This window comes from Chrysochloris asiatica, unplaced genomic scaffold, assembly GCF_000296735.1.
Source record: "Chrysochloris asiatica unplaced genomic scaffold, ChrAsi1.0 scaffold00036, whole genome shotgun sequence".
In the NCBI taxonomy this organism is placed as follows: domain Eukaryota; kingdom Metazoa; phylum Chordata; class Mammalia; order Afrosoricida; family Chrysochloridae; genus Chrysochloris; species Chrysochloris asiatica.
The window spans coordinates 5,534,652-5,559,002 of NW_006408554.1; the positions used below are offsets into that span (position 1 = coordinate 5,534,652).

The 24,351-nt window shown below is 37.2% G+C and overlaps 1 protein-coding gene across 7 annotated transcripts in view; it reads left to right on the forward strand.

Moving 5' to 3' along the window:
- EYA1 (eyes absent homolog 1 (Drosophila)) overlaps nucleotides 1–24,351 on the forward strand; it is a 217,598-nt gene that overhangs the window by 41,022 nt on the left and 152,225 nt on the right. For 2 of the 7 annotated variants that reach the window (XM_006860020.1, XM_006860023.1), the window contains 3 exons: nucleotides 12,788–12,854; nucleotides 13,209–13,354; nucleotides 17,627–17,764. In XM_006860020.1, the coding sequence (XP_006860082.1) occupies nucleotides 12,788–12,854; nucleotides 13,209–13,354; nucleotides 17,627–17,764 (351 nt within the window). Of the gene's footprint in view, nucleotides 1–12,787; nucleotides 12,855–13,208; nucleotides 13,355–17,602; nucleotides 17,765–24,351 lie in introns of all 7 variants that reach the window. The other 5 variants (XM_006860024.1, XM_006860021.1, XM_006860022.1 and 2 more) reach the window with 4 other exon arrangements.

Genomic DNA, 24,351 nt, shown 5'->3' on the forward strand with positions numbered 1-24,351 from the left:
ATCCAAGAAGAATGAAGTCCTTGACAACTTCAATCTTTTCTCCATTGATAAGAATGTTGTTTATTGGTCCAGTGGTGAGGATTCTTGTTTTCTTGTCAAGAAAACAAAAAAGTCTCACTATCCTTTCTTTTAATGAACATTCTGACTGTACTTCTTTCAAGACAGATTTATTTGTTCTTTTGGAAGTCTATGGTACTTTCAATATTCTTAACCAATACCATAATTTAAATGCATCAATTCTTCTTCAGTCTTCCTTATTCATTGTCTAATTTTCACAATCATATGAGTTGATTGAAAATGCCATTGCTTCGGTTACGTGTAAGCTAGTCCTCAAAGTGACATTTTAAAGAGATCTTTTGCAGCAGACTTTTCTAATGCGTGGTTTGGTGAGCATTGATTGTGGAAACAAGCAAAATTAAGTAACAACTTTAATCCTTTTTGTGTTTATTATGATGTTATTTATTGGTTCAATTGTGAAGATTTTTGTTTTCTTTACATTAACGTACAATCCATACTGAAAGCTGTAGCCTTTGATCTTCATCAGCAAGTACTTCAAATCCTTTTCCTTTCCAACAAGCAAGATTGTTGTTGTTGTTAGGTGCCATCGAGTCGGTACCGACTCATAGTAACCGTATATACAACAGAACAAAACACTGCCTGATCCTGGGCCAACCTCACAGTTGTCACACTTGAGCCCATTGATGCTGCCACTTTGCCAGCCCATCTCTCTGGGGGTTTTCCTCTTTTTCTCTGACCCTCCACCTTACTAAACATGATATCCTTCTCCAGTGACTGGTCCCTCCTGACAATATGTCCGAAGTATGAGAGACGAAGTTTGACCATCTTGGCCTCCAAGGAGCACTCTGGCTGCACTTCTTCCAAAATGGATCTATTGGTTCTTTTGGCAGCCCATGGCACTTTCAGTATTCTCCTCCAACACCACAACTCAAAGGCATCAATTCTTCTACAATCTTCCTTATTCACTGTACAAGTTTTGCATGCATATGAGGTTATTGAAAATACCATGGCTTGGGTCAGACGTACCTTAGTCCTCAAGCTGACTTCTTTGCTCTTCAACACTCTAAAAAGGTCCTGTGCAGCAGATTTGCCTAATACAATAGACCGTTTGATTTCTTGACTGCTGCTTCCATGAGTGTTGATAGTTGATCCAAGAAGAATGAAGTCCTTGACAACTTCAATCTTTTCTCCATTGGTAAGAATGTTTCTTATTGGTCCAGTGGTGAGGATTTTAGTTTCTTTACATTGAGATGCCATCCATACTGAAGGCTGCGGTCTTTGATCTTCATCAGTAAATACTTTAAGTCTTCTTCACTTTCAGCAAGCAAGACTGTATCATCTGCATATTGCAGGTTGTTAATGAGTTTTCCTCCAATCCTGATGCCAAGTTTTTCTTCATAGATCCCAGCTTCTCAGATTATTTGCACAGCATACAGTTTAAATAAGTATGGTGAAAAACTACAACCCTGTCACACACCTTTCTTAATTTTAAACTGTTCAGTGTTGCCTTGTTCTGTTTGAACAACTGCCTCTTGGTCCATGTACAGATTCCTCATGAGCACAATTAAGTGTTCTGGAATACTCATACTTCTCAGTGTTGTCCATAGCTTGTCATGATCCACACAATCAAAAGCCTTTGTGTAGTCAGTAAAACACAGGTAAACATCTTTCTGGTATTCTCTGCTTTCAGCCAAGGTCCATCTGACATCAGCAATGATAACCCTTGTTCCATAGCCTCTTTTGAATCCAGCTTGAACCTCTGGAACTTCTCTGTCAATATATGCTTGCAGCCATTTCTGTATTACCTTTACCTTTAGTAAAACTTTACTCACATGGGATATCAAACATACTGTCCAATGATTTCCACATTCCGTTGGGTCACCTCTCTTTGGAATGGGCATAAATATGGATCTCTTCCAATCAGTCAGCCAGGTAGTTGTCTTCCAAATTTCTTGGCGTAGGTAAGGGAGTGCTTCCAGTGCCACTTCACTTTTTTGAAAGATTTCAATTTTTATTCCATCAATTCCTGGTGCCTTGATCTTTGCCAATTCCTTTAATGCACCTTGGGCTTCTTCCTTCGATATCATTGGCTCTTGATCATATGCTACCTCTTGAAACGGTTGAACATGAACAATTTCCTTTCGGTACAGTGACTCTGTGTATCCCTTCCATCTTTTGATGCTTTCTGTATCATTCAATAATTTGCCCAGAGTCCTTCAGTATCGAAAGTTGAGGCTTGAATTTTTACTTCAATTCCCCACAGCTTGAGAAATGCTGAGCCTGTTCTTCCTTTTTGTTTTTCTGACTCCAGATCTTTGCACATTTTGTTGTAATATTTGACTGTGTCTTCTCGAATTTTCTGTTCAGCTCTTGTACCTCCTCATTTCTTTCATTTGCTTTGGCATCTCTACAGTGGAGAGCAACTTTTCATGTCTCTTCTGTCATCCATTTAGATCTTTTCCTTTTTTCTTTTGTTCTTAATGACTTCTTGCTTTCTTCATGTATGATGTTATTGATGTAATCCCACAACTCTTCTGGTCTTTGGTCTTTAGTGTTTAATGTATCAAATATTTTCTTCAGATGATCTCTAAATTGAGGTGGGATATATTCAAGGTCATAATTTGGCTCTTATGAACTTGCTTTCATTTTCTTCAGCTTCAGTTTGAATCTGTATATGACCAAATATGAGCAAGGTTGTATCATCTACATAATGCAGGTTGTTAATGATTCTTCCTACAATCCTGAAACTATGTCTTTCTTCCTATAATAAAATTTCTCAAATTATTTGCACAGCAAACAATTGAATAAATATGGTGAAAGATACACAACCCTGACACACACTTTTCCTGAATTCAAGCAGTTTAGTATCCTCTTGTTCTATTTTAATGACTGTCTGTTCATCTGTGTACAGGTTCCTCATGAGCACAGTTAAATGTTCTGGAATATTAATTCTTCACAATATTATCTATAATTTGTTATGATCCATGCAGATGAGTGCCTTTAGTTAGCCAATAAAGCAAAAATAAACAACATTCTTGTATTCTCTGCTCTCCATCTGATATCAGCAATGATATCCCTAGTTCCACATCTTCTGAGTCCCACTTCAGCTTCTGGTAGCTCCCTGTTGATGTATTGCTGCATCTGTTTTTGAATTATCTACAGAAAGATTTCAGTTGCATGTCATATTAATGATTTCTGCATTCCATTGGGTCATCTTTGGAACTGACACAATTATGAATCTCTTCAAGTCAGTAGACCAGGTAACTGATTTGAAAATTTATTGGTAAAGATGAAAGAGTGCCTCCAGTGCTACATCAGTTTGTTGAAACATTTCAGTTTGTATTCGATTAGTTCCTGGATCCTTGTTTTCAGCCAGCACCTTCAGTGAAGCTCCAGCTTCTTCTTTCAATACGATTGGTTCTTGATCATATGAGACCTTTTGAAATGATTAAACATTGCCCAATTCTTTTTGGTACAATGATGCTTTGTATACCTTCTATCTTCTTTTGATACTTCCTGGGTTATTCACTATTTTGCCCATAGAATCCTTCAGCCTTGCAACCTGAGGCTGAATTTTTTCTTCAGTTCTTTCAGCTCTAGAGATGTTGTGTTCTTCCCTTTTGCTTTTCTAACTTCATGTCTTTGCATATTTCATTATAATACTTGACTTTGTCTTCTCAGGCTGCTGTTTGAATTTTTTGTTTCAAGTCTTTTAGTTTATTATTCCTTCCCACTGGCTTCCACAAAGTTATTTATATTTTGTTATGATCCACACAGTCAAATACCTTTGCATAGGTAGTAAAATACAGGTAAACATCTTTCTTGTGTCCTCTACTTTTAGCAAAGATCTGACATCAGTAATGATATCCTCCATTACTCAAACCCCTGCTATTAACACCTTGTTCCTTAAAAATTCATTGTTATTGTGTGCTGTTAAGTTGGTTCCAATTCATAGTGACTCAGTATAGGGTTTCAGAGGAGCAGTTGGTGAGTTTGGACTACTGACCTTGTGGCTCAAACTGACTTTGTTGTCCAGCGCTTTATCCACAGCGCCACACCAGGACTCCATAGTGGGCTCTAGCATACCAGTAATAGTAAAGATGGTACCACATTCAACAACATTTTGGTATGTTGTTGTACATGGGATAACTGTGAGTCAGAGCCAGTTAGTTCATGGCAACTAACAACAAAGAATATTAGTGAAGTAAATAGGCAGTGGCAAGTGTTAGGAAGAAATGAATGAAAGCTGATAATGGAATATAACAAAAGAGTAGAGAGGTTTCTTTTATAGGAAGGGCCTCTCTGAGGAGAGACTATTTAAGCAAAGATCTTTGTGCAGTCAGGGGCAAGTTTGGAATAATTTAAATATGGTAGGAAGATAGTGGGAGGGCTTCAATATAAGGGTATTTTTAAAAGCTCACTGTCCTGTGGAGAATGCACTGTGGGTGCGGGACTTGGGAGAGGGTTAGTGGAATCATTTTCCTGGTTCAGAAGAAAGATTGCTGTGTATCCTCCTAGAAGTAGCTACTAAACTAGGATTAAGTATGCAAGAACGTTATTAATGAAGAGGCGTGTAGCAGAGAGTAAAGGAAGGTTAGATTAGGTGGAAATATCCTAGATGTCCACCCAGTTTATGGATACATCACCAAGGGCATCGAGAAATCCTTGTGCCAAAGTTAGCAGTCACTGGAATCCCAGGTCTTCATGAACAGGTTGCCATTGTGTCCTTGACCCCCTGGTCACTAGCTAGGAATGGTGTGTGAGAAGTATGGCCTCCTCAGTTAAGTAGATAGATTTCAGAGCTAAGCAGCTGAGCCATTGGCCAACTATACGAGAGCAGAGAGGTGTGTTCTCATAGTTGCTGCTCTGATGGTGCTTGGAACAGAGCACAGAGAGACAGGAATTGAGAAACTGTCAGCTTTTGGAAATATTTTCAAGGGAGACCTAACTAGACTTAATGATAAAAGAGTATGTGGGGGTATGAGGAAAAGAGACGTTTGAAATGTTCATTTGGGTGAATGATGTTGACATGAATGCCAGGGGAACTTAATGGAAGAACGAATTGAAGCCCTGTGTATATTGAGTTTTCTGTGTTCCTTCCCAATGGATTCTCAACCTTGTGAATTTTCACCTTGGGTTTTTCTTTTCCTTCTTACAACATGATTTGCGAAGCTTATTTAACTTGTTACATGTTAAAAGTAGAAGAACACACTGAGTAATGCAAAACAAATGTGATAAAACAGATATACCAACTAGTTACCATGGAGTTGATTCCAATTCATGAAGACTATTTCACTGTGTATGAGACTGGAACTGTACTCCATAGAGTTTTCAATGGCTGATTTTTTTTTTTTTTTTTAATAGATCACCAGGTCTTTTTTCTGAGGTTGCCTCTGAGTAGATTGGAACTGCCAAGCTTTCAGTTAGCAGCCATGTGTTAACCACTTACACAATCCAGATACTTCAAAACAAAAATAGGGAGGGGTTGTTGTTGTTGTTGCTAAGTGCCATCAAGTCGGTTCTGACCCACAACGACTCTGTATAGGGTTTCCAAGGAGCGGCTGGTGGGTTTAAACTTCCAACCTTGCGGCTCAAAGGACCTTGTTGTCCAGAGCATTATCCTGTAGTGCCACACCAGGAGGTATTAGTTGCCTGTCTATTCCCAAGGCTCTGTGGGTTGGGTGGTTTGGAGTTTGTTCTCTGTGGTTAATGGGAAGGTGACCTTGATAAATAATCTGGAGGCCTTCTCTGATTTATTATTCTGGTCCCATGACATTTAAATTAATATGAATTCCTGATATGAGATGAGAGATACTTAACTTTAGCCCACACAGAAATTTCAAGGGTTTGAATTTAGACGAATACAGCTTATTTTTATGAAGTATTAGAGGAATACGGCTTATTTTTATGAAATATTAAATATTCAGTGATTTCAGATACATAAAGTTAGCAAGACAATATCATGAATCCTTATTCATATTTATATAATAAGCTGGACAATGAATAAGAGAGACCAAAGAAGATTTGATACATTTGAATTATGGTATTAGAGAAAAATATTGAAAATACTATGGACTGCCAGAAGAACGCACAAATAGAAATACATCCAGAATGCTTCTTAGAAGTGAAAGTGATAGATGTCATGTCATGTACGTTGGATGTGTTATCAGGAGGGATCAATCCCTAGAGATGTACATCATGCTTGGTAGCGAGCCAAAAAGAAGACGACCCTCAGTGGGATGGATTAACACAGTGGATGTGACAGTGGGCTCAACCAGCAAAGATTCTGAGGATAACTTAAGACTAGGCAGTGTTTCCTTCTATTTTACATAGGCTCACGGTGAGTCAGAACCAACTCAATGACACCTAACTATAGCAACAGTTATTGCCAAAGAGATGAATCAGGTTCTTTATGTACATTTATAAACAGCTTAAAATAATTTAACCACCTTTTAGGCCAATATGGTTTAAAAAACAAACAAAAGTATTTTGATTGTGACTTACATCTCACATTCTCATTGAGCAAAGTCTGTGTACTGATGACTTGCCACATTCTAAGCCCTATCAAGTGCTGAAGAAGCAAAGGAGAATTCAGAATTTCTTAGTCCCAGGAGCTCATGGTCAGTGGAGGAAAGTAACATCTATATCATATAAGTGCTACATTACCAATTTATACCAAGTTCTAAGAAAATACAGAGAAGGAAGCCATTGTCTTAAGGAGTGATAATATTTTGGCCCCAGTGGAGAAGTACATGTCACGTGGACGAAAGCAGTGTATCACAGGCAGAAGGGTCTGATGGGAAGAACAACAGACACAGATGAGAAGAGGTGAGGCATGTATGGACAATCTTGAAATCCAGGGAACTAGACAATACTAAAACCAGGAGAGAGTTTTAGTTTTATTCTCTTTTACACCATGCCAAGGAATTTGGAATGTAGCCCAGAGATAATATGAGCACTAGAAAGATTTTAAGCTGGAGAACAGGCATGATGAAGGTTGTCATTTAAGAATGCTCACTGTGGTAGCAGTACTAAAGGCACTGAATGGACATGGCAGGATTCAAGAAGAGTGCCTATAAGCCTATTGTAACAATCCAGATAAGAGGATATGAAGATTTGATCCAGGTCCTGACAAACAACAGGCATTTTCTAGATTAGGGACGAGTAGATGACATGAGCTGATTTCTTAGGCAGTCAGAAGACAGTATGTTTCTGTAGAAAGAGACAGGGTTCAAAGAATGTTTCTGTAGAAAGAGACAGGTTCAAAGAGACAGGGTTCAACTTTCCCAGTGATTTTCTAGGACATGGTCCTAGCTTCTATCAGCTCTGGATGTCCTCTATGTGAAATGAGGACAGAGAGTCCCATCTTTAAGGATTTTGCTGGATAATGGTGATGTCAGTTGCATAGAATTAAAAATAAAAGAAGAAAGACAAGTCTGAGGGCAAATATCAGGAGTCAAGCATGTCATTTATCATCACAATTCAGTGAGGTAGATGGAGGTAGTAGTATTTCTATCATTTTAGAGATGAACATCCTGAGACTTAGAGGGATCAAATAACTTAATTACGACCATGTGGAAGAGCTAGGAATTCAATCTAACTTGAAATTAAATTGTGATTTCCGAGCCTGTGCTCTTAATTACTACCCTCTGATGCTGTAGTAGGATAAACACTGACTGCTAACTGTGAGGTCGGTGGTTCAAACCCACCAGTCACTCCTCAGAAATTCTATACCCGGTTACAGTGTGTCATAACTGATGTGATAGCACTTAAAACAACAACACCGCCTCTCAAGTCTCTTTTCTCGTGTATACACACACACTCCATATGTGCATATTCTGAAAGCCCCAGAGAACATACCTTTACCCTGTGTAACAATTCTCTTATCTTCTACTGTGTTATTCTGGTCTGTTTTTTAAAAACCATTGGGTACTTTTTATGGATCATGATTTATTTCCAAATTACAATTTGGAAAACACAACAATGGAGTTAGAAAAAAGTGATTGCTGTTGCTACCACCAATGGGGGACATTTTTGTTTGTTTCCTTTTTAAAAATAACTATGATTGTCCCAATGTAAGATATTACTCTTCCAGTGACTAGGTGGATACATCTGCTTTATTCTTGACCCCTCTTAGACCTAGAAAAGGGAAGTAGCAGAGGTGGTACTCTCAGATGATCAGGGCAAATGGTTGTCTTTGTAGTCCAAGTTCTCTCTCTCGCTAATCCTTCCCTCCCTTTTATAATAGTGCCTTATCTAATATAAGAGGCTGAACTTGTCTTTGCATGTTTGCATTTGCAGTATCTAGCACACCACTTGGAAGAGAGTTATGATTTACTATGTGCCAAAAGACACGGGGAGACCAGCTGGGTTAGCCTGACCTCACTTAAACACAAAATTTGTCCTTGCCAAACTGGCAACCAGATGGTTGAGTCTTCTGGCAGCTTCCAAAAGTAGTACTAATCTAGATCTATTATATTGTCACTGTGTTAGGACTATTTGCTTTAAAAGGAAAGGATTGTTTCTAGATTTTGAGATTCTAGTCCAACTCTACCGCTGTTCTCCTAATTCCAAACTGGTAAACTGCAATTGAGAAGCATATGGGTATTGAAGTGATTTCATGAAAAATATACAAACTGTTGAATGGCTGGAACTATGAGATGATTTTAATGTGGGATACAGTTAATAAATAATAGAGCTTCTAAATACAGGGATTCGTGATAGAAGATGAAAACTAAGTATATTACTTACGACCAAATAATATGGGTTTTAGACAGTTAGAGATTAGGAAGAGGTTGAGCAAAAAGAAATAGAAACATAAATGTATGTGTGTATAGTTGAAATTTTAGATTGTCCTTATTTATGATGAAAGAAGCTGAGAACTTTTTTTTGTGTGTGTGAATTATGTGGGTTTACATGGGAGAACATCAATTTTACATTCGTCCTATTGTATTTTGTTTCATTGCAATGATTATAATCCCCTCCATGCATCATCAAATAACCAAAGGGTATATACCCCATAGGCCCACCCCCAGGTCGTCAGCACACAGCCCCTCTCCCTTCTTGAGTCCAGTGTCCCCAGCCACTCCATCTGTCCACGTCTCTGTCTCCATCCCTGGCATCACTGCCTTTCTGGGTAGTGTCACGCTGTCTGCTCTTCTCACTTCATGGTCCTAGGGATCTCCACTCCTATGCTGCACTTCCCTCCTTTTGTCAAAAAACATCTACCTCTATATTTCCTACCCTCACAGTCAGTCCTGATGCAATTATTCACTATTGTACAACAAGAGTCTTAGCCCCATTTCCTTTCGCCAGCCCAGTCCCAACAGATTGGAAATCATTCAGTGGAGATTCTATCTGGTGCTACCTACCCCTGCCTGTCTGGAACTAGGCTCCCTCTTGAAAGTTTGTAAGCCAGTCACTTCTTGCTTTCGTAGTACCCTTCCCCCCCATTTTGGGTAGCCAATGTCCAAGTTGCCCATCCCTGTCAACCCTGTGTACCAAGGGGGTGGGAGTGATCCTTGCTGTGAAGATTTGTTCCCTTATTTGAGATACTACATCCATATGTATAGGTAAAGTTCATCAAATTGTAATGGGTTACTCTTTTTTTTTTTCCCCACTTCTCTCTTCTTTCTTCTTCTAGCTGAGTTCTGATCATCCAGCCATTGCAGCCAGGTCAAGTGGGTACTATCTGCAAGTATGGGTGTTCTTGTGCATCTCCCCCCACTTCATAAGTGCGTCTCCCCTCACTTCATTAGCTGGACGCTTCACTCTCCACTCTAGTCCTCTGTGACCATGTCACTGCCTCTGGGCCCAGGAGTTCCCGGGTCTTGCCATACTGCTGGCCATCCAGGTCTCTACCTGGGTTCACAGGAGTCTGTTGAATGTGGTCGGACTCAGATCCCAACTTCATTGCTGTTTTTCCCCCCTCTTCCCCTTATCACTGACTAATGTGATCACCAGCGAGACCACATACCTGCTCGTGTATTCCCCTTGAGTCTTAGTCTTGAAAGGGAGTTTGCTCGGAGGGGATCTGACCACTTGCCTTGACTCCCAGCTTACTTATTCTTATAATAATCAGACTGCCATTATTGTTTCGGATTTTTCCTGCTGGTCTTTCTTCATGAAGTATCTTCTATTCTTTTACCCACTCCAGGCTGGTCTACTCGTCCTTTCCAGTGGAAATTTCCCACCTCAGCCGGTTCTGGATGGGGTTCTGTTTTCTACCTATCGTCTTATGCAATGCAAAGCTACACAGGAGGCCTCTTTCACTGGGCAACTTTTAGTCTCCTTTGCCAATCAGATATAGGCTGAAGACGGACTTACAAGCTTTCTATTGTGATGTTTCTGGCTACTCCTTCCCCTGCCCCTCCCCCCCCCAAGTGTCCATTTCACAATGGTAGGCAAAGGAAACCAAGATTCAAAAGACAGCCAAGCATCTTATTCCCCTCTTTTACCCATTCAAACCATGCCTCAATCCCTGTATCCTGAAGCCCTGTTGTTCCAAGATTGTGCATACATCTTCATTTATCTCTGTCCCACTTAACCCATGCAAACCTTCTTCCATTCCCCTCCCCTTTCTTGTGTTCTGCCCCCCCCCCCCCCCCCCCCCCACCAAGAACCCAAGCTATCCTATGTCTATTCCCTACCCTGTGCTCTATCTTCCCCTCTCTCCCTCCCCTCCTTTCATCCCATACATCCTGGTGATCAGCAATTATATATAAAATTTTCCCCCTTTTACGGTGAGTTCTTTTTCTTAGTCTTTTACAATAATGGTCCTATGCAGTATTTCTCCTTTTGTGACTGACTTATTTCACTCAGCATAATGTCCTCAAGGTTCATCCATGTTATGCTGTGGTTGCAGCTTCCTTAATGTTCATCGAGGTAGCATAGTATTCCATTGTGTGTATGTACCACAGTTTGTTTATCCATTCTTCAATTGATGGGCATTTAGGCTGTCTCCATCTTTTTGCTATTGTAAATAGTGCTGCTATCAACATTGGTGTGCATATATCTACTCGTGTTACGGTTCCTGTTTCTTGTGGGTAATTACCAATTGGAGGACTTGCTGGATCATAAGGTATTTCTATTTCCAACCCTCTGAGGATGTGCCGTATTACTTTCCAGAGTGGTTGGACCATTTTGCAATCCCACCAACAATGTAGGAGTGTCCCAGTCTCTCCACATCCTCACCAGCATTTATTGTCCTCTACTTTTTTTATCTTTGCTGTTACTGCTGGTGTGAGATGATATCTCTTTGTTGTTTTGATTTGCATCTATCTGATGGCTAGTGATTGTGAATGTGAACATTTCTTCATATGTTTGTTGGCTGCCTGGATCTCCTCCTTGGTGAAGTGTCTGTTCATGTCCTATGCCCATTTTTTAATAGGGTTATTTGTCTTTTTCTTGTAGAGGTGTTGTAGTTTCCTATATATTTTAGAAATTAGTCCCTTAACTGATGTGTCATTGCAAAAGATTTTTATTCCCATTCTGTGGGTTCCCTTTTTACTCTTCTGGTGAAGTCTTTTGATGAACATAAGTTTTTAATTTTTAGTGTATCCCAATCATCTATTTTGTTTACTTTTGTTTGTAGTTTTCAAAATGTTTGGTAGTCTGTGTATGCCCTGAATTAGAACCCTCACATTTGTCCCTATTTTTTCATTGATGACCTTCATAATTTTGGGATTCACATTTAGGCCATGCTGAGGTGGTTTTTATATAGGGTGTGAGTTAAAGGTCTTTTGTCAATCTTTTGCTTATCGCTTTCGAGTTCTGCCAGCACCATCTGCTAAAGAGACTATCTCCTCCCCATGCAATATGCCTAGGCACTTTGGCAAAAATCAGTTGGCTGTATGTGGATGGGTTAATTTCTGGATTCTCAATTCTGTTCCATTGATCAATGTATCTTTCATTGTACCAGTACCAGGTTGTTTTTACCACTGTGAAGCTGAGAACTCTTGTAAGGCTTTATGTTAAAATGTGTTCTTGTTGATTTAATTCAAAATGAGTGCCAAAGAATGTTTGCTAGGACAGGTTATTGTATTTCTGAACATATAGTGTCAAGTATATGTGATTAAAAAGAAATTAAATTCTGTTTAAATGTTCAAATACCTCTTTTTAAAACAACCTTTTTCTCTTGAACTCTCAAATTGAATATGTAAAACTGAAAGGCAAAGGAAAACCCCAGATCAACACAAGAAAAGACAGGCTTAGCTTGCAACTTGAGAAATTTAAGATAGTAGTAGGAATGCATTTTTACTAAAAAAAGTTGCTAAATCCATGCAGGCAAAATGAGGCTCTATCCTATTTGTACTCGACCTAAGCGAAGATTAGACCATGTTTCTTGGTAATACAGTCTGAGACTTGTGTGTTCTTGCTGAGGGCAGACAATAGGCCAAATGACCTTTTCCAGTCCTGCTCAGCCCTGTAATTCAACTTCAGATATCCCTTTTCAGCATGTCTCTCCAAACAGTCAGAATTTCATGTCCTAGGAAAGTTTTACCACTATGAAAAACCATCACAGCATGCTTACAGATACTGATGATTGGGAATGCCTTATTCTAAGAAATAATTTAAAGTTAGAACTATTTTTTTTTTAATAGTTCATCATTTTACTAAGTTGAACTAAATGAATCTGGCATTTCTGCAGACAAAAAGGGTAAAATCTGATCAACTTATCGTTCAAACTGTATTAATGCTTCATTCATACTTTGTATGTTGCTTTAATTATTATGCTTTCTCCTCCCTTCCCCCCCCCCCCCCCCCCCAGCAATTGGGAGCAGTAGCTTCAGCCCAAGACCAACTCACCAGTTCCCACCACAGATTTATCCTTCCAAGTAAGATGTATTTTCTTTTTATCATTATATGCAAATAGACCATACAACCAATCAATACGCTAGATTTAAAAAATCAATAATTGTTATAAGTATACTTTATTTCAAGTCATGTCTCTGCCCACTTGTATCTTAATTTGAACTAGAGGTTAAATTTCATTGAGGCTTAGATATACTTATTCAAACATATTTTTAGCATCATCTAGTAGTGACACTGAATATTTCAGTACTTTGTATATTTGCAAGTTTTTCTTTAAGACATAATCTTAAACTGACCTTGTGATGTGGCTGTTGATCAGTTACCTGGCTTTTATCTAATGCATGCATTTTCTATTTTTTGTCATTTCTGATTAACAGCAGACAGTATCCACATATTCTCCCTACCCCTTCCTCACAAACTATGGCTGCATATGGGCAAACACAATTTACCACAGGAATGCAACAAGCTACAGCGTATGCCACATATCCACAGCCAGGGCAGCCATATGGAATTTCCTCATATGGTGAGTACCCACTATGGGAGGCATCATCTAGTTGGGTAGATAATGTATTTTTAAGTTTCACAGGAAGGATGTTTAAATGCTGTTGATCTTGGGTCACTTTAGAAAGTGCTGTCATCTTTTACATCTAACTTCTCAATATGATTCTTTCTACTGAACATTATGAGAACTGGTTGCTACTTATCTTGAGGTCAGAGGTGGGTGGCAAATAGATTAATTGCATGGTTTATATGCCCTTGTGTTCTTGTTTTTCTCCATTTATATCTCAATTTGACATTTGAGCACTAGTCTCAGGAATCCAAAATATTTTTGTGCATATTTGTGATAAAACTTCTCTGAATGAATTCTTTTGGACTAAAGATCCATTTCATACTTATCAGACACCCAACTAAGATTGAGGAAGTACAAGCAGAATTCAACAAACTCTAAACTTGAATGTGGCAGTGTTATGAAATTTTAGCATTATCAACAATTAGGGAAATTGATCCATATATCACCTCCTGGGATGCACTTTAAAGAGGCACATCAGGAAACAATTAATGCTCACTCTTCATTTGTTCCTTCCCACCTGGAGATTATCTTTATCTTGGTATAATTTATCTTAATTGTTACAGAGTAAATACCTGCAAATTAAAAATAAACTCAGCAAATCTCACTATCTAATCAAAACCTTTACATTTCAAAACACATTTTTTAAAAATGAATTTCAATTTGTTTTCCATTTTTAAGCAAACTGAACTAAATAGTAAAGTAAGGATTATTGGCATATTATGAAAAAATGAAATTATAGAGAACATGGATTTGAAATAAAGGACTGATGGAATAAATATCCTGATATTAAGAGAAACTTGACCAGTTCAGAATGTTTATGATACTTATGTGGCAAGCATCTAGTAAAATATGGCCTATTTTATGGAAAATTCTTATAGTTTCTATCTGACTAATAAGATTGAAATTATAATTGGAATCACTAAGGGCACAGATGGTCACAATATATGTTTTGGCATCTTTGAATTCTTTGAGTAATTTTGTGCTTTTAGAAATATTTTTTGTGTGACCAGTCCAATTATACTTTTGATAGTATTATTCTTTTGTAATACTATTTTCTGTAATATATTGAACGAATGAAAGCTACTTTTATACAGCATTTTATTAATAATTACAAAGTAATTTTACTTTTTCCCTTTTCATTCTTTGTTTTTAACCCCAAATTAGATTGACTAGATAGAAATTTCTTAATCAAATGTATAGAAAGCAAAATCTAAACTGTGTATAACTTTAGTCTTTAAATTTTTTAATTTCGTGACTGTCAGAATTGAATGTAATCTCACGAAACATTTTGGGAAGTAGACATTGAAAACAATCATAATATGGATTTTATAAAATTATCTTTTATTTACGTAAAATTTATTCAAGCTTTCATATATTGTTAGGTAGGATTCACATGTATTTATCTGTAAATGATACTTTTAAAGTATTTTTGAACTGAAAGAAGAAAAAGGATCTATGGTTTGAATTGAATAGTTTCAATTCTACTATGATAAATCAAGGCAATCCAGTCTTAAAGATTTTTTTGTAAGATGATTGTTTGAAATATAAATATTTCAGTACAAATAATTCTCAGGTACTCTAGACTTACCCATGCTTCTGTAGGAAGGTTACTATTCTTGTTTCTACCTTGTGTTCCAGTTACACAGTTCTGTCCTCTCTCCTTTCAAGTCAATCATGGAAGGACCTGTGCCCCTCTCCCCCCCGCCCCCTTTGCCAGTTTCTAATGTGTGGGGCTGGAATTCCTCTAGTTCTAAACCATAAATAAATATCTATAAATGAGATAGTTCTTCCAAGAGGGTGAGGTGAGCAGAGATCTTAGGAAAAGTGTCAGAGCTAGTAGAGAGAATGAGGATTTTGATGTGAGCGATGGAATCAGTGAGGTGGTTAGTGTAAAACACAGGATCCCAGGGCTTTCCATGGTTATAAATCTCCTGAGAATATTTCTCATTCCTTGACATTTCTTCTCTCTTAGGGCCTTGAATATTAAGAGATTACCCAGTGCTTCTAATAAGGGGTCCTCTGTCTTTTGTTTCACATTGCATCAAAAAGCAATTGCAATCTTCACTCCCATGTGTTGCTTATGAAGGAAGAACACATAGTATATGGTTTTTAATTGCTTATAGTCATGGTCCAAATAGTCCTAAAAGCCTTTCTCCAAGGACGTGTGCTCCTGACTTTGTTATTTGTACCCTATAGAAAAAGATAGAGATACCTTTTCATATTGTGAATCGTAGATAAATAAAGAAGAACAACTCATACTGTTTGTTCTTCACTGGATTAGCTTGGAGTCTACTGTTGAGATGCTTTTGCCATCTTGTGTTTTCTTGTTGTTTTCTTGTTGTTAGGTGCCGTCGAGCTGCCTCCAGCTTATAGGGACCTTGTTTACAACAGAACAACATACCACCTAGTCCTGTGCTAGCCTCACAATTGCTGTTATGTTTGAGCCCATTACTGCTGCCACTGTGTCAATCCATCTCTTTGGGGTCTTCCTCTTTTATGCTGACCCTACACTTTAGCTAATATATCCTCCTCCAGAGACTGGTCCCTCCTGATAACATGTCTGAGTATAAGTGTATCTAGGAGCTCTTGATAGCATAGCGGTTATGAGTTGGTCTGCTAACCTCTTGGATAGCAGTTCGAAACTACCAGTGGTTCTGTAGGAGAAAGATGAGGCTTTCTGTTCCCATACAGATTTGCAACCTATGGAACTCTATGAGTTGGAACCGACTCCATGGCACATAACCAATCACCCAACCAAAGGTTATTTACTACCTTCCCTTTGGCTGTTCTTATCACAAAGATGCACATCTTGGTCCTCCAGGTTAAAACCAGAAATAGCAAAGGTAAAGGCTGAAGTGGATCATTATAGCTTCCAATGGGGAGAAAAAGGGGAACTATCCCTAGTGGGTAACAACATAGGCTTCTTTCTGTAACCATCAAGCCAGTTGTCTTGGGCAAGCATTTGCCCGGGGACCATTTATTTATATGTATGGTTCCTTCCTTAGTTTGGGATTGCCTGTACAATTAAGCACTATTTTGTTTTATTTTTTTAAATGTTAAGACTTAAATGGTAAGGTCAGTATGAGGTTATTTAGAGATGCTCCAGGAATTACATAGACTCCTGCAGCCAAGAGTCAGATTCTTTCACTGCCTTAGGAAAGTTACCTAACTTCATTCTACTGATGAAATTCCCCTAAAATGGAAATAAACAGTAAAACTACTGTGTATTTTAGATCCTAAAGATATCATTTATCTTAAGTGCAAAGTAAAATTATTCAAAAATGTGAATTCCCTTGGCAGAAATGTTCCTCCCCTTCTTCTGTGGGTGTTTAGGACAGTTGTTAGCTCTCATGACTGTCTTTAATTATGATCTAGGGCTAAGTCCTGTATAACATCGTGCCTTACCAAAGTCCTGAAGTTAGGCTATCAGAGTGCAGCTTTAGGAAGTATTTGAGTTCCACAAATACATTATTTTTTTGTACTACCATATGGTAAAAGCAAAGCATAATGTAAACCACGTTTAAAACAAGATATTTGAATAATATCTGAAATTAAAGGGGAAAAACAGGTAATATACTTGACAACTTCTCTGTATTATTAATAACTCTGCTGTTGTATAGGATTCAAGTTCTTTGGTATTCTACTTGGCTTTGTTCTTATTTTCAGATAGGCTTTATTACCTTGTTGCTCTACCCAGTATTCCTTCATCTGACTTCAAAATGAGTTGGACACTAAAATCAGCTATGTCATGCAAAAAGTGAAAACAAAACCCAAAACCCCACAACTGCTATGAGAAGAAAAGCTCTACTTAGTCACATTTTAAATCATAGGCTTTTTATTTCAATACCAATCAACATAGCAATATTTGGCATAGTATAGCTAAGATTTAAGTATGGTCATATCTTTGACTACAAAGGAGGTGATCATTAACTCTTGCAAAACAACAAAATGCATTGTATTTATCTTATGAACAGAGTTATATTTTGTAGAAAGTTGGATTCAGAAAAGACAAGAAAGATCACTGTTAATGGGCATTCAGATCTGAAATCACTATGAATTTTTAAATCAGAGTTATAGCTTCTAGTATTTCACTCTTAACCATGTATACCCTTTGCTAATATTAGGAAGTATTTGTGCAAAAACAGTTGTATGTCAGTGTGTGTGTTATATATTTACCAGCTTTTGAAAATGAACAGATAGATAAGCTATCACTAACTGATTTAGGTGCATTGTGGGCAGGCATCAAGACTGAAGGTGGATTGTCACAGTCTCAGTCACCTGGACAGACAGGATTTCTAAGCTATGGTACAAGCTTTGGTACCCCTCAACCTGGACAGGCACCATACAGCTACCAGATGCAAGGTCTGTATATATACTGACGTTGCTATTTTATCTAACCTTGTGGGTGGATAGTTAATTTCTAAATAAAACTGATGTTCTGGGAATTTTTATAGAAAGGGGACTGACCTTAGAGGCAGGACACCCAGTTCTAGTTTAGCTTGTCACCAGTTCTCTTGGCCTGGATTTTTCATATTTATAAAATTAAGTGTTTGGACTAAATGATCTCTAAGGTTCTTTTCCATGTGCTTTAACATTCTTTGTGAAGCTGTAGTTTTCTACCCATGCCTCTGTTAATTAAAAAAGAACTGGAGTGACAAAGAGTTAGACATATAAGAGGTTACGGTGTGGTATTTGCTAAAAACTTTTGTACTTGGTGTTGCAAACCAACTTCTCTAGAAAGAATTTTCACTTTTATTATTAAAAAAACCACAGCTCTAGAAATCAGGTCCATGATATATGTTCACTAAATTATTTTCTGAAGACCAGGAGATCACATTTTCTTCTGAGGACCATTCTTTTGGTTCTGTTTTTCAGATGATTTTGTTGTTGTCGTGAAGTGCCTTCAAGTTGGTTCTGACTCACAGCAACCCTGTATAGGGTTTTCTAGGAGTAGCTGGTGGGTTTGAACCACTGGCCTTGTGATTAACAGTTCAATACTTATCCTACAGAACCATACCAGAAAAACTTAATATGAATTGTTGTTGTTCTTAAGTGCCATCGAGTCGATTCTGACTCATAGCGACCATGTATAGGGTTTCCGAGGAGTATCTGGTAAGCTTGAACTGTCGACCTTGCTGTTCAAATGGCTTTGCATTCTGGTGCATTAACCCACAGCACCAAAGGTGGTAAAATGGTTAAACCTTCAGCTGCTAAGTAAAAGGTTGGCCTGTAGACTTGCATCTTGTTCGGAGGGAGAAGAGAGATCTAGCTGTCTACTCTCATAAAGATTTCAGCCTTGGAAACCCTACTCTGTCTCATAGGTTTACTATGAATTGGAACAGACTCAATGGCAACAACAATGTAAGTGCAGATCAAATGGAATGAGAGTTGTAAGTTTATGTTTATGTTGCCATATTGGTGTTTTCAAAAACACATTAGGCATCCTCGCTTGTCATTAGCAGTTTGAGATTATCATGTTAATGTGTCCATAAAGCTCTTGAGACTAATTCTCACACAACTTAAGAAGTCTCCAAATGTCTTGTTTTATCTACAAATCAGTTTAACTAATTACTTGAGCCTCTTATTACTTGAGAACAAAACCATACATAGTTGGATTAAAACTGATCAATCCTTTTTTGATTGAAAGAGTTCCTTTTATAGATTTATCTTTTTAAATGTTTTATATCTTATTCTTTACTATATTATTATTGTTTACTACAGATAAATAAGAAAATATAGAGAAGCAAAAATAATTGCAATGACATGTAATGCCACACATTTTAACTATGATCATTTTGATATATGTTTTTCTAGATATGCAGTATGGGATCATATTGTCTAGTATCATATTGCTATTTTCCATGAAATATACTATTTAACTAATCTCTTACTATTGGACATCTAGAGTAATGCTATGAATATCTTATTTTCGTAGAATCTTTGTTTTCTTTGGACAAGTTTAAGTGTGGAATTGCTACGTAAACTGTTTTATAGTATTTTAGGACTTAGTTAAATATTTACACAATGGATGGATTTTGTATTAAGAGTGTAAGCATTGGATATCTTAACTTTAAACAATTTGACACTTTCAGACATACAAGATTTTATTTTGATATTCACTTTTTTTTTTTAAATTGAAGAGATGTGTCGTCTTTTACCTCTCTTCATTATGTAATGTTTTTTAGATGTGTTCATTCTGTCATTTTTAGTAGTTTTTTTTTTCTGTACATCAAACCAAAATTATATATAACTAGTTCCTTAATCTTTATACTTGGTTTGCCGTTGATATAAAATGTCTGATTATGAAGTTTTGAGATACTTAGTTGACTACAAAAGAAAAACTATTGACACCAGGTAGCAGTTATTGTTAGAAAATGTATGCTTGTGTGCCTGATTCCAAAATTTTTAAGCTGCTCTGGCAAAGAGCCACATTTCTACATGTTTTTGTTAAATGTTTTTGAGTTAGTTCCAACTCATAGCAGCCCTGTAAAGGGTTTCTGAGGAGTGTACTGGTGGGTTTGAACCATCAAACTTTTGGTTAGCAGTCCAGTGCTTATCCAGTAGTGCCACACCAGACATGCTGACAATTGAAAAAAAGAATAAAAGAACAAAACTGGAGAGGCTTAACTAATGAAATTAACAGTCCTAGGCTCTAGCAGTGAAATTGAAAAAAAGCCAGAGAGTCCATTTGCTCCTACAGTTTTCATTCATGTTAAAGAGAGAGACTGTAGACGAGCAAACAGCTAAGCTACAGTATTACAGATTCATCCAAGAACTGGAGGGAGATGAACAGGGCACCATGGTAGGTCCTCTTCTTCACATGACATCAAGTCTCCTTGAGAGAAGCATGTTCTTAAAGGCGAGGAGGCAGGTGAAGTACTCTCTCTAGAGCATATAATTCCTAGTCCAGAACCGACCTTCAGCTGCTTGAAATCATAAAAATGTAGCTTGTAATTTCCATGTCTTTTTTTCCATTTCATTCTTTTAGTAATACATTTTGATTGTATTTTTAATAAAATATCAATTTGTGAAGGATTGTCGTTGTTAAGTACTGTTGAGATAGGTCTGACTCATTGCGACCCTGTATAAGGTTTCCAAGAAGTGACTGGTGGTTTTGAACTGCCAACCTTGTGATTAGCAGTCCAGTGCTTATTCTACAGTGCCATACTAGGAAGTATAGTTGAAAAAAATATTGCACTTAAGTGTTTTATCTTGTTCTCCTCCCAGATCAAATGTTTGTAAAGTAGAAACAGTTTCTAAGAACACTAAGCAACTCTTGGGTTATAGAAAGGAGAAGGAAAATGAAAGATGAGAAAAGCAAGTGAATTTGGAGGGGGGAAAGCTGAATGTTTCAAAGGAAATAAGGAATCCATGGCACTGATTACATCATGGATTTTCTGCCTGCAGATTTCATTTCATTGGGCTCATTGGACATTGCATTGAATTTGCTTTGTGTGTTTGTACACCCCCAGATTGAATGCCATTTCCAGTGAGATTTTAGAATCCATAATCAGTGATGGTGATGTTATTTCATGTGGAAATTTTATAACTGGCTTAATCAACTTTAGGTGATTATCCATAGTATGATTTACACATTAATTCAAGTAATAATATGCTGCTTCCTTGAAATTTACCTTGCTGATATGATGAGGAGTAATGATAAATAATACTTTTGGACAGATTTGGATAAGTAGTTAAATTTTGGTTAATCTCTATTTCTTAAATATTAAATGCAAGTTACAAACCCTTCACCATTATTAAATGATCTGTGTGGAGTACATTAGCTTCTGGATGTCTTTTTAAGCTTTTTTTTTTTTAATACAGTAGTTCTATAATGTATAAAATTATTTTCAAAAATTTCCAAATTTTTGTTAATCCTTATTTGACGACAATGATTTTTGCTTGTCAGTCTTCTCGTAAGCTATTAAAATTTTTAGAATCTTAGGTCACAGTATTTGTATGTTAGTGATTTGGAGTCATTTTTCTCTGAGAACATGTTTTCAGCCTTTAAAATATAAGATAATGATGATTGGTTATCAGAGATATTTATCTAGTGGTGGTGGTGGTTATGTGCCGTGAAGTCGATTCCAACTCATAGTGACCCTGCATAGTGTTTCCAAGGTTGCCAATCTTTACGAGAGCAGAAAGCCTCATCTTTCTCCCGTGTAACCACTGGCAGTTTGGAACTGCTGACCCTGAGGTTAGCATCTCAACTTGTAACCATTATACTACCAGAGCTCCTATTTATCTAGTAGAATTTCATAATTCTAGGATTTCGTTAAGAGTACTAGGAGATACATTCTAGGAGCCCAGATAATGCAAATAAACTGAAGTATAATGTGAATGCTTAGTCTTATTGTGTTGCTGATTATTTAAGAAAAATTTAATGATTTTTGATTTTATTAGACATAGAAGGAATGGACTTGTGCTTACAGCCTGTTCAATAGCCCTACCAACACTAACAATACCCCATAAAATAAAACTTTGGTGAAAGCAATTGGAACAGCTAATTGCTTTCACCTTTGCTTCAAGAGTACAGGAAGTTCTATTTCTGATTTTATTTTCTATTTTTTGTACATCCAGTGAAAGATTGAGAACTTAGTTTTAATTGACAGAGACAAATTATGTGTATTCTTAGACAACTGTAGAGTTCACACTGAAGAAGTAGATTCCTTGCGTGTTCACTTTTGACATCTGCTTGCTCCCTGGTATCCTCACTGTTTCGGGGGGCGGGGGGGCAGGTGAGTGGAGAGTTTATTGATGATCAGGCACTTTTCTTGGACTTTCATCAAATTGTCACTTCAAAGATTTAATTTCAAACTTTATTGGTGCCAAGAATTCTGGCATAAATCCTGAAGGCGATGTGAGGAGGTTTTTCTTCACACTCCACTGGCAAACCTGAGGCTAATGAATTTGCTGAATGCTTGTGTAGATGGACAGAGGGTGTCCTGAGACCAGTGGGCCATTTATGCCAAAAAAACAGATTGTGTTTTTGCTCAGCGGACAAAGCACATAATAGTGCAAGAAGCTGGAGATATGGATATAAACGTGTAAACTACTTAGGAGAAGCTGTTTCAGCCTTTGGTTTATTAACCAGTTTCACAGATTATATTCCCAGTGTGTCACAAGCATGTTTAGTCTCCTTTTCTGTAAAAGAGACACATGACTTGAAATCAAACTTTATAGTAAACACTTAAAATCCTCACTTACCTCAAAGATCAAGAGATTTTGTTCATAATGATGATCTTTGTAGCAACATTTGTGGCATGGAAGTGGATCGTATAGACTTTTACCAAAACTAAATCAATAAAATTAAATTGTATTACTTAACTGACTAAGTGTCAGTTTTGAGGACAACTCAGCATTCCTTTATAGGAAAATAATGATGATTAGAAACCGTTGAAGATTGTGATCATATTTATTTATATTTTTGTTTCCTATTATTTTGGCTGGAGTCCTGGTGTGGCGCTGTGGAATAACGCACTGGACTGCAAGTTAGTTTGAACCACAAGGTGTGTGGTTCAGACTCACCAGCTAATCCTTGGAAACCCTATACAGAGTCGCTTTGAGTCAGAACCAACTCAACGGCACTTATTTGTCTAATGTATATAAATGTTTGTCAGCGTTGTACAGAACTAAAAGTCATAAGCGTTTTAGTTATTTTCATTTTTGGAAATGCGTTTTGGAATTTAGCATAATAAAGATCTTGACTAGTGTTTTAGTGTGCTCAAAGCATTCAAATTATAGCTGGATTGGAGCATCACTGGAGTACCATAGTAGTCTAAAAAGCCTTTCTGAGTGTTTTATTGCCTCAGAGTAACAGTGACGGTGCAGGACTTTCCTGTCATTCTGCCATGATAGATAGGTGGGACTGCACACATGTACATGTACAAAGTCCACTGTGCCCTGGAAACGTCACTTTTGTTTATTTTCCTTTAAGCTTTATTGCCTTCACTTAGAGAAGAAAATAACACAAATTCTTACTCCTTCTTTGTATGTAGTGTTGTTTGTTCTGTTAAAGAGATTGGGGTGCAAACTAGGACAGAGAGGAAATAAATAAGAGCAGAGGCTTGTTTAAAGGGTGTGTGAACAACTCACAGCTTTACCATTACCTAGGTACCATTTTCTGTGCCTTGTTATAAAGTGGGAATGGTAAATAACATCATCCTTATTTCCTTTGATCTGCTTGTCTATAAACTTCAAATGGATAGCTGAACTGTCAGTTTATTAGTCATTTAGAACCTCAGAGTTGGGTAGCGAAATGTACTGTTTCAGTTTTAAAGTTTGCTGTTATCCCTAGAAATGGATTTTTTTAAAAAAAAGAGTAGCTATGGAGGATAAGGTTTTAAGAAAGTCTATATTAAAGCCATTTTATAAAAATGTGTGACTCGGCTATGATAAAATATTTGAGCGTATCCCAACATAAAATGGCATGATAGAGTTGTAGTTAGGGATTAGCTATTACAGCTTGTGTTGATGTTAATTTTTTTTTTTCCTTAATCACTTTGCCGGTCTGCCACTCTACTCATTTTGTTTGTTCTTTCTTGGCTTTTCTACGTTTTAGAATATAAAATTTGATTTTTTTGCAATAATATTATCTCAGTTCTTTTGTCACTTGTTATCTGAAGTGACAAGTGTTGAAAGTTGTATGGTGGCACTCTCTTGAAACCCAGATATAGCAGTGATTAATCAGTGATCACTGCTGTTTTAACTGCCATGTGAATTATATTTTTTTAATTAGAGTATATACAAGTATATCTACAAAGATAAATCAAAGACTTGGTCATTTTTATGACCAAAGTTAAAATTCTCTTTGAAAATAAAAATGATAGCTAGGAAAAAAAGGAAAACCCTGTCATTTGAAATCCTTGTTATAAGAAAGGAAGAAAACCCTGGTTTTAAATAGCCCATATGGCCTTCAGAGGCTGTTCCCTAGAGAGTTGCATTGA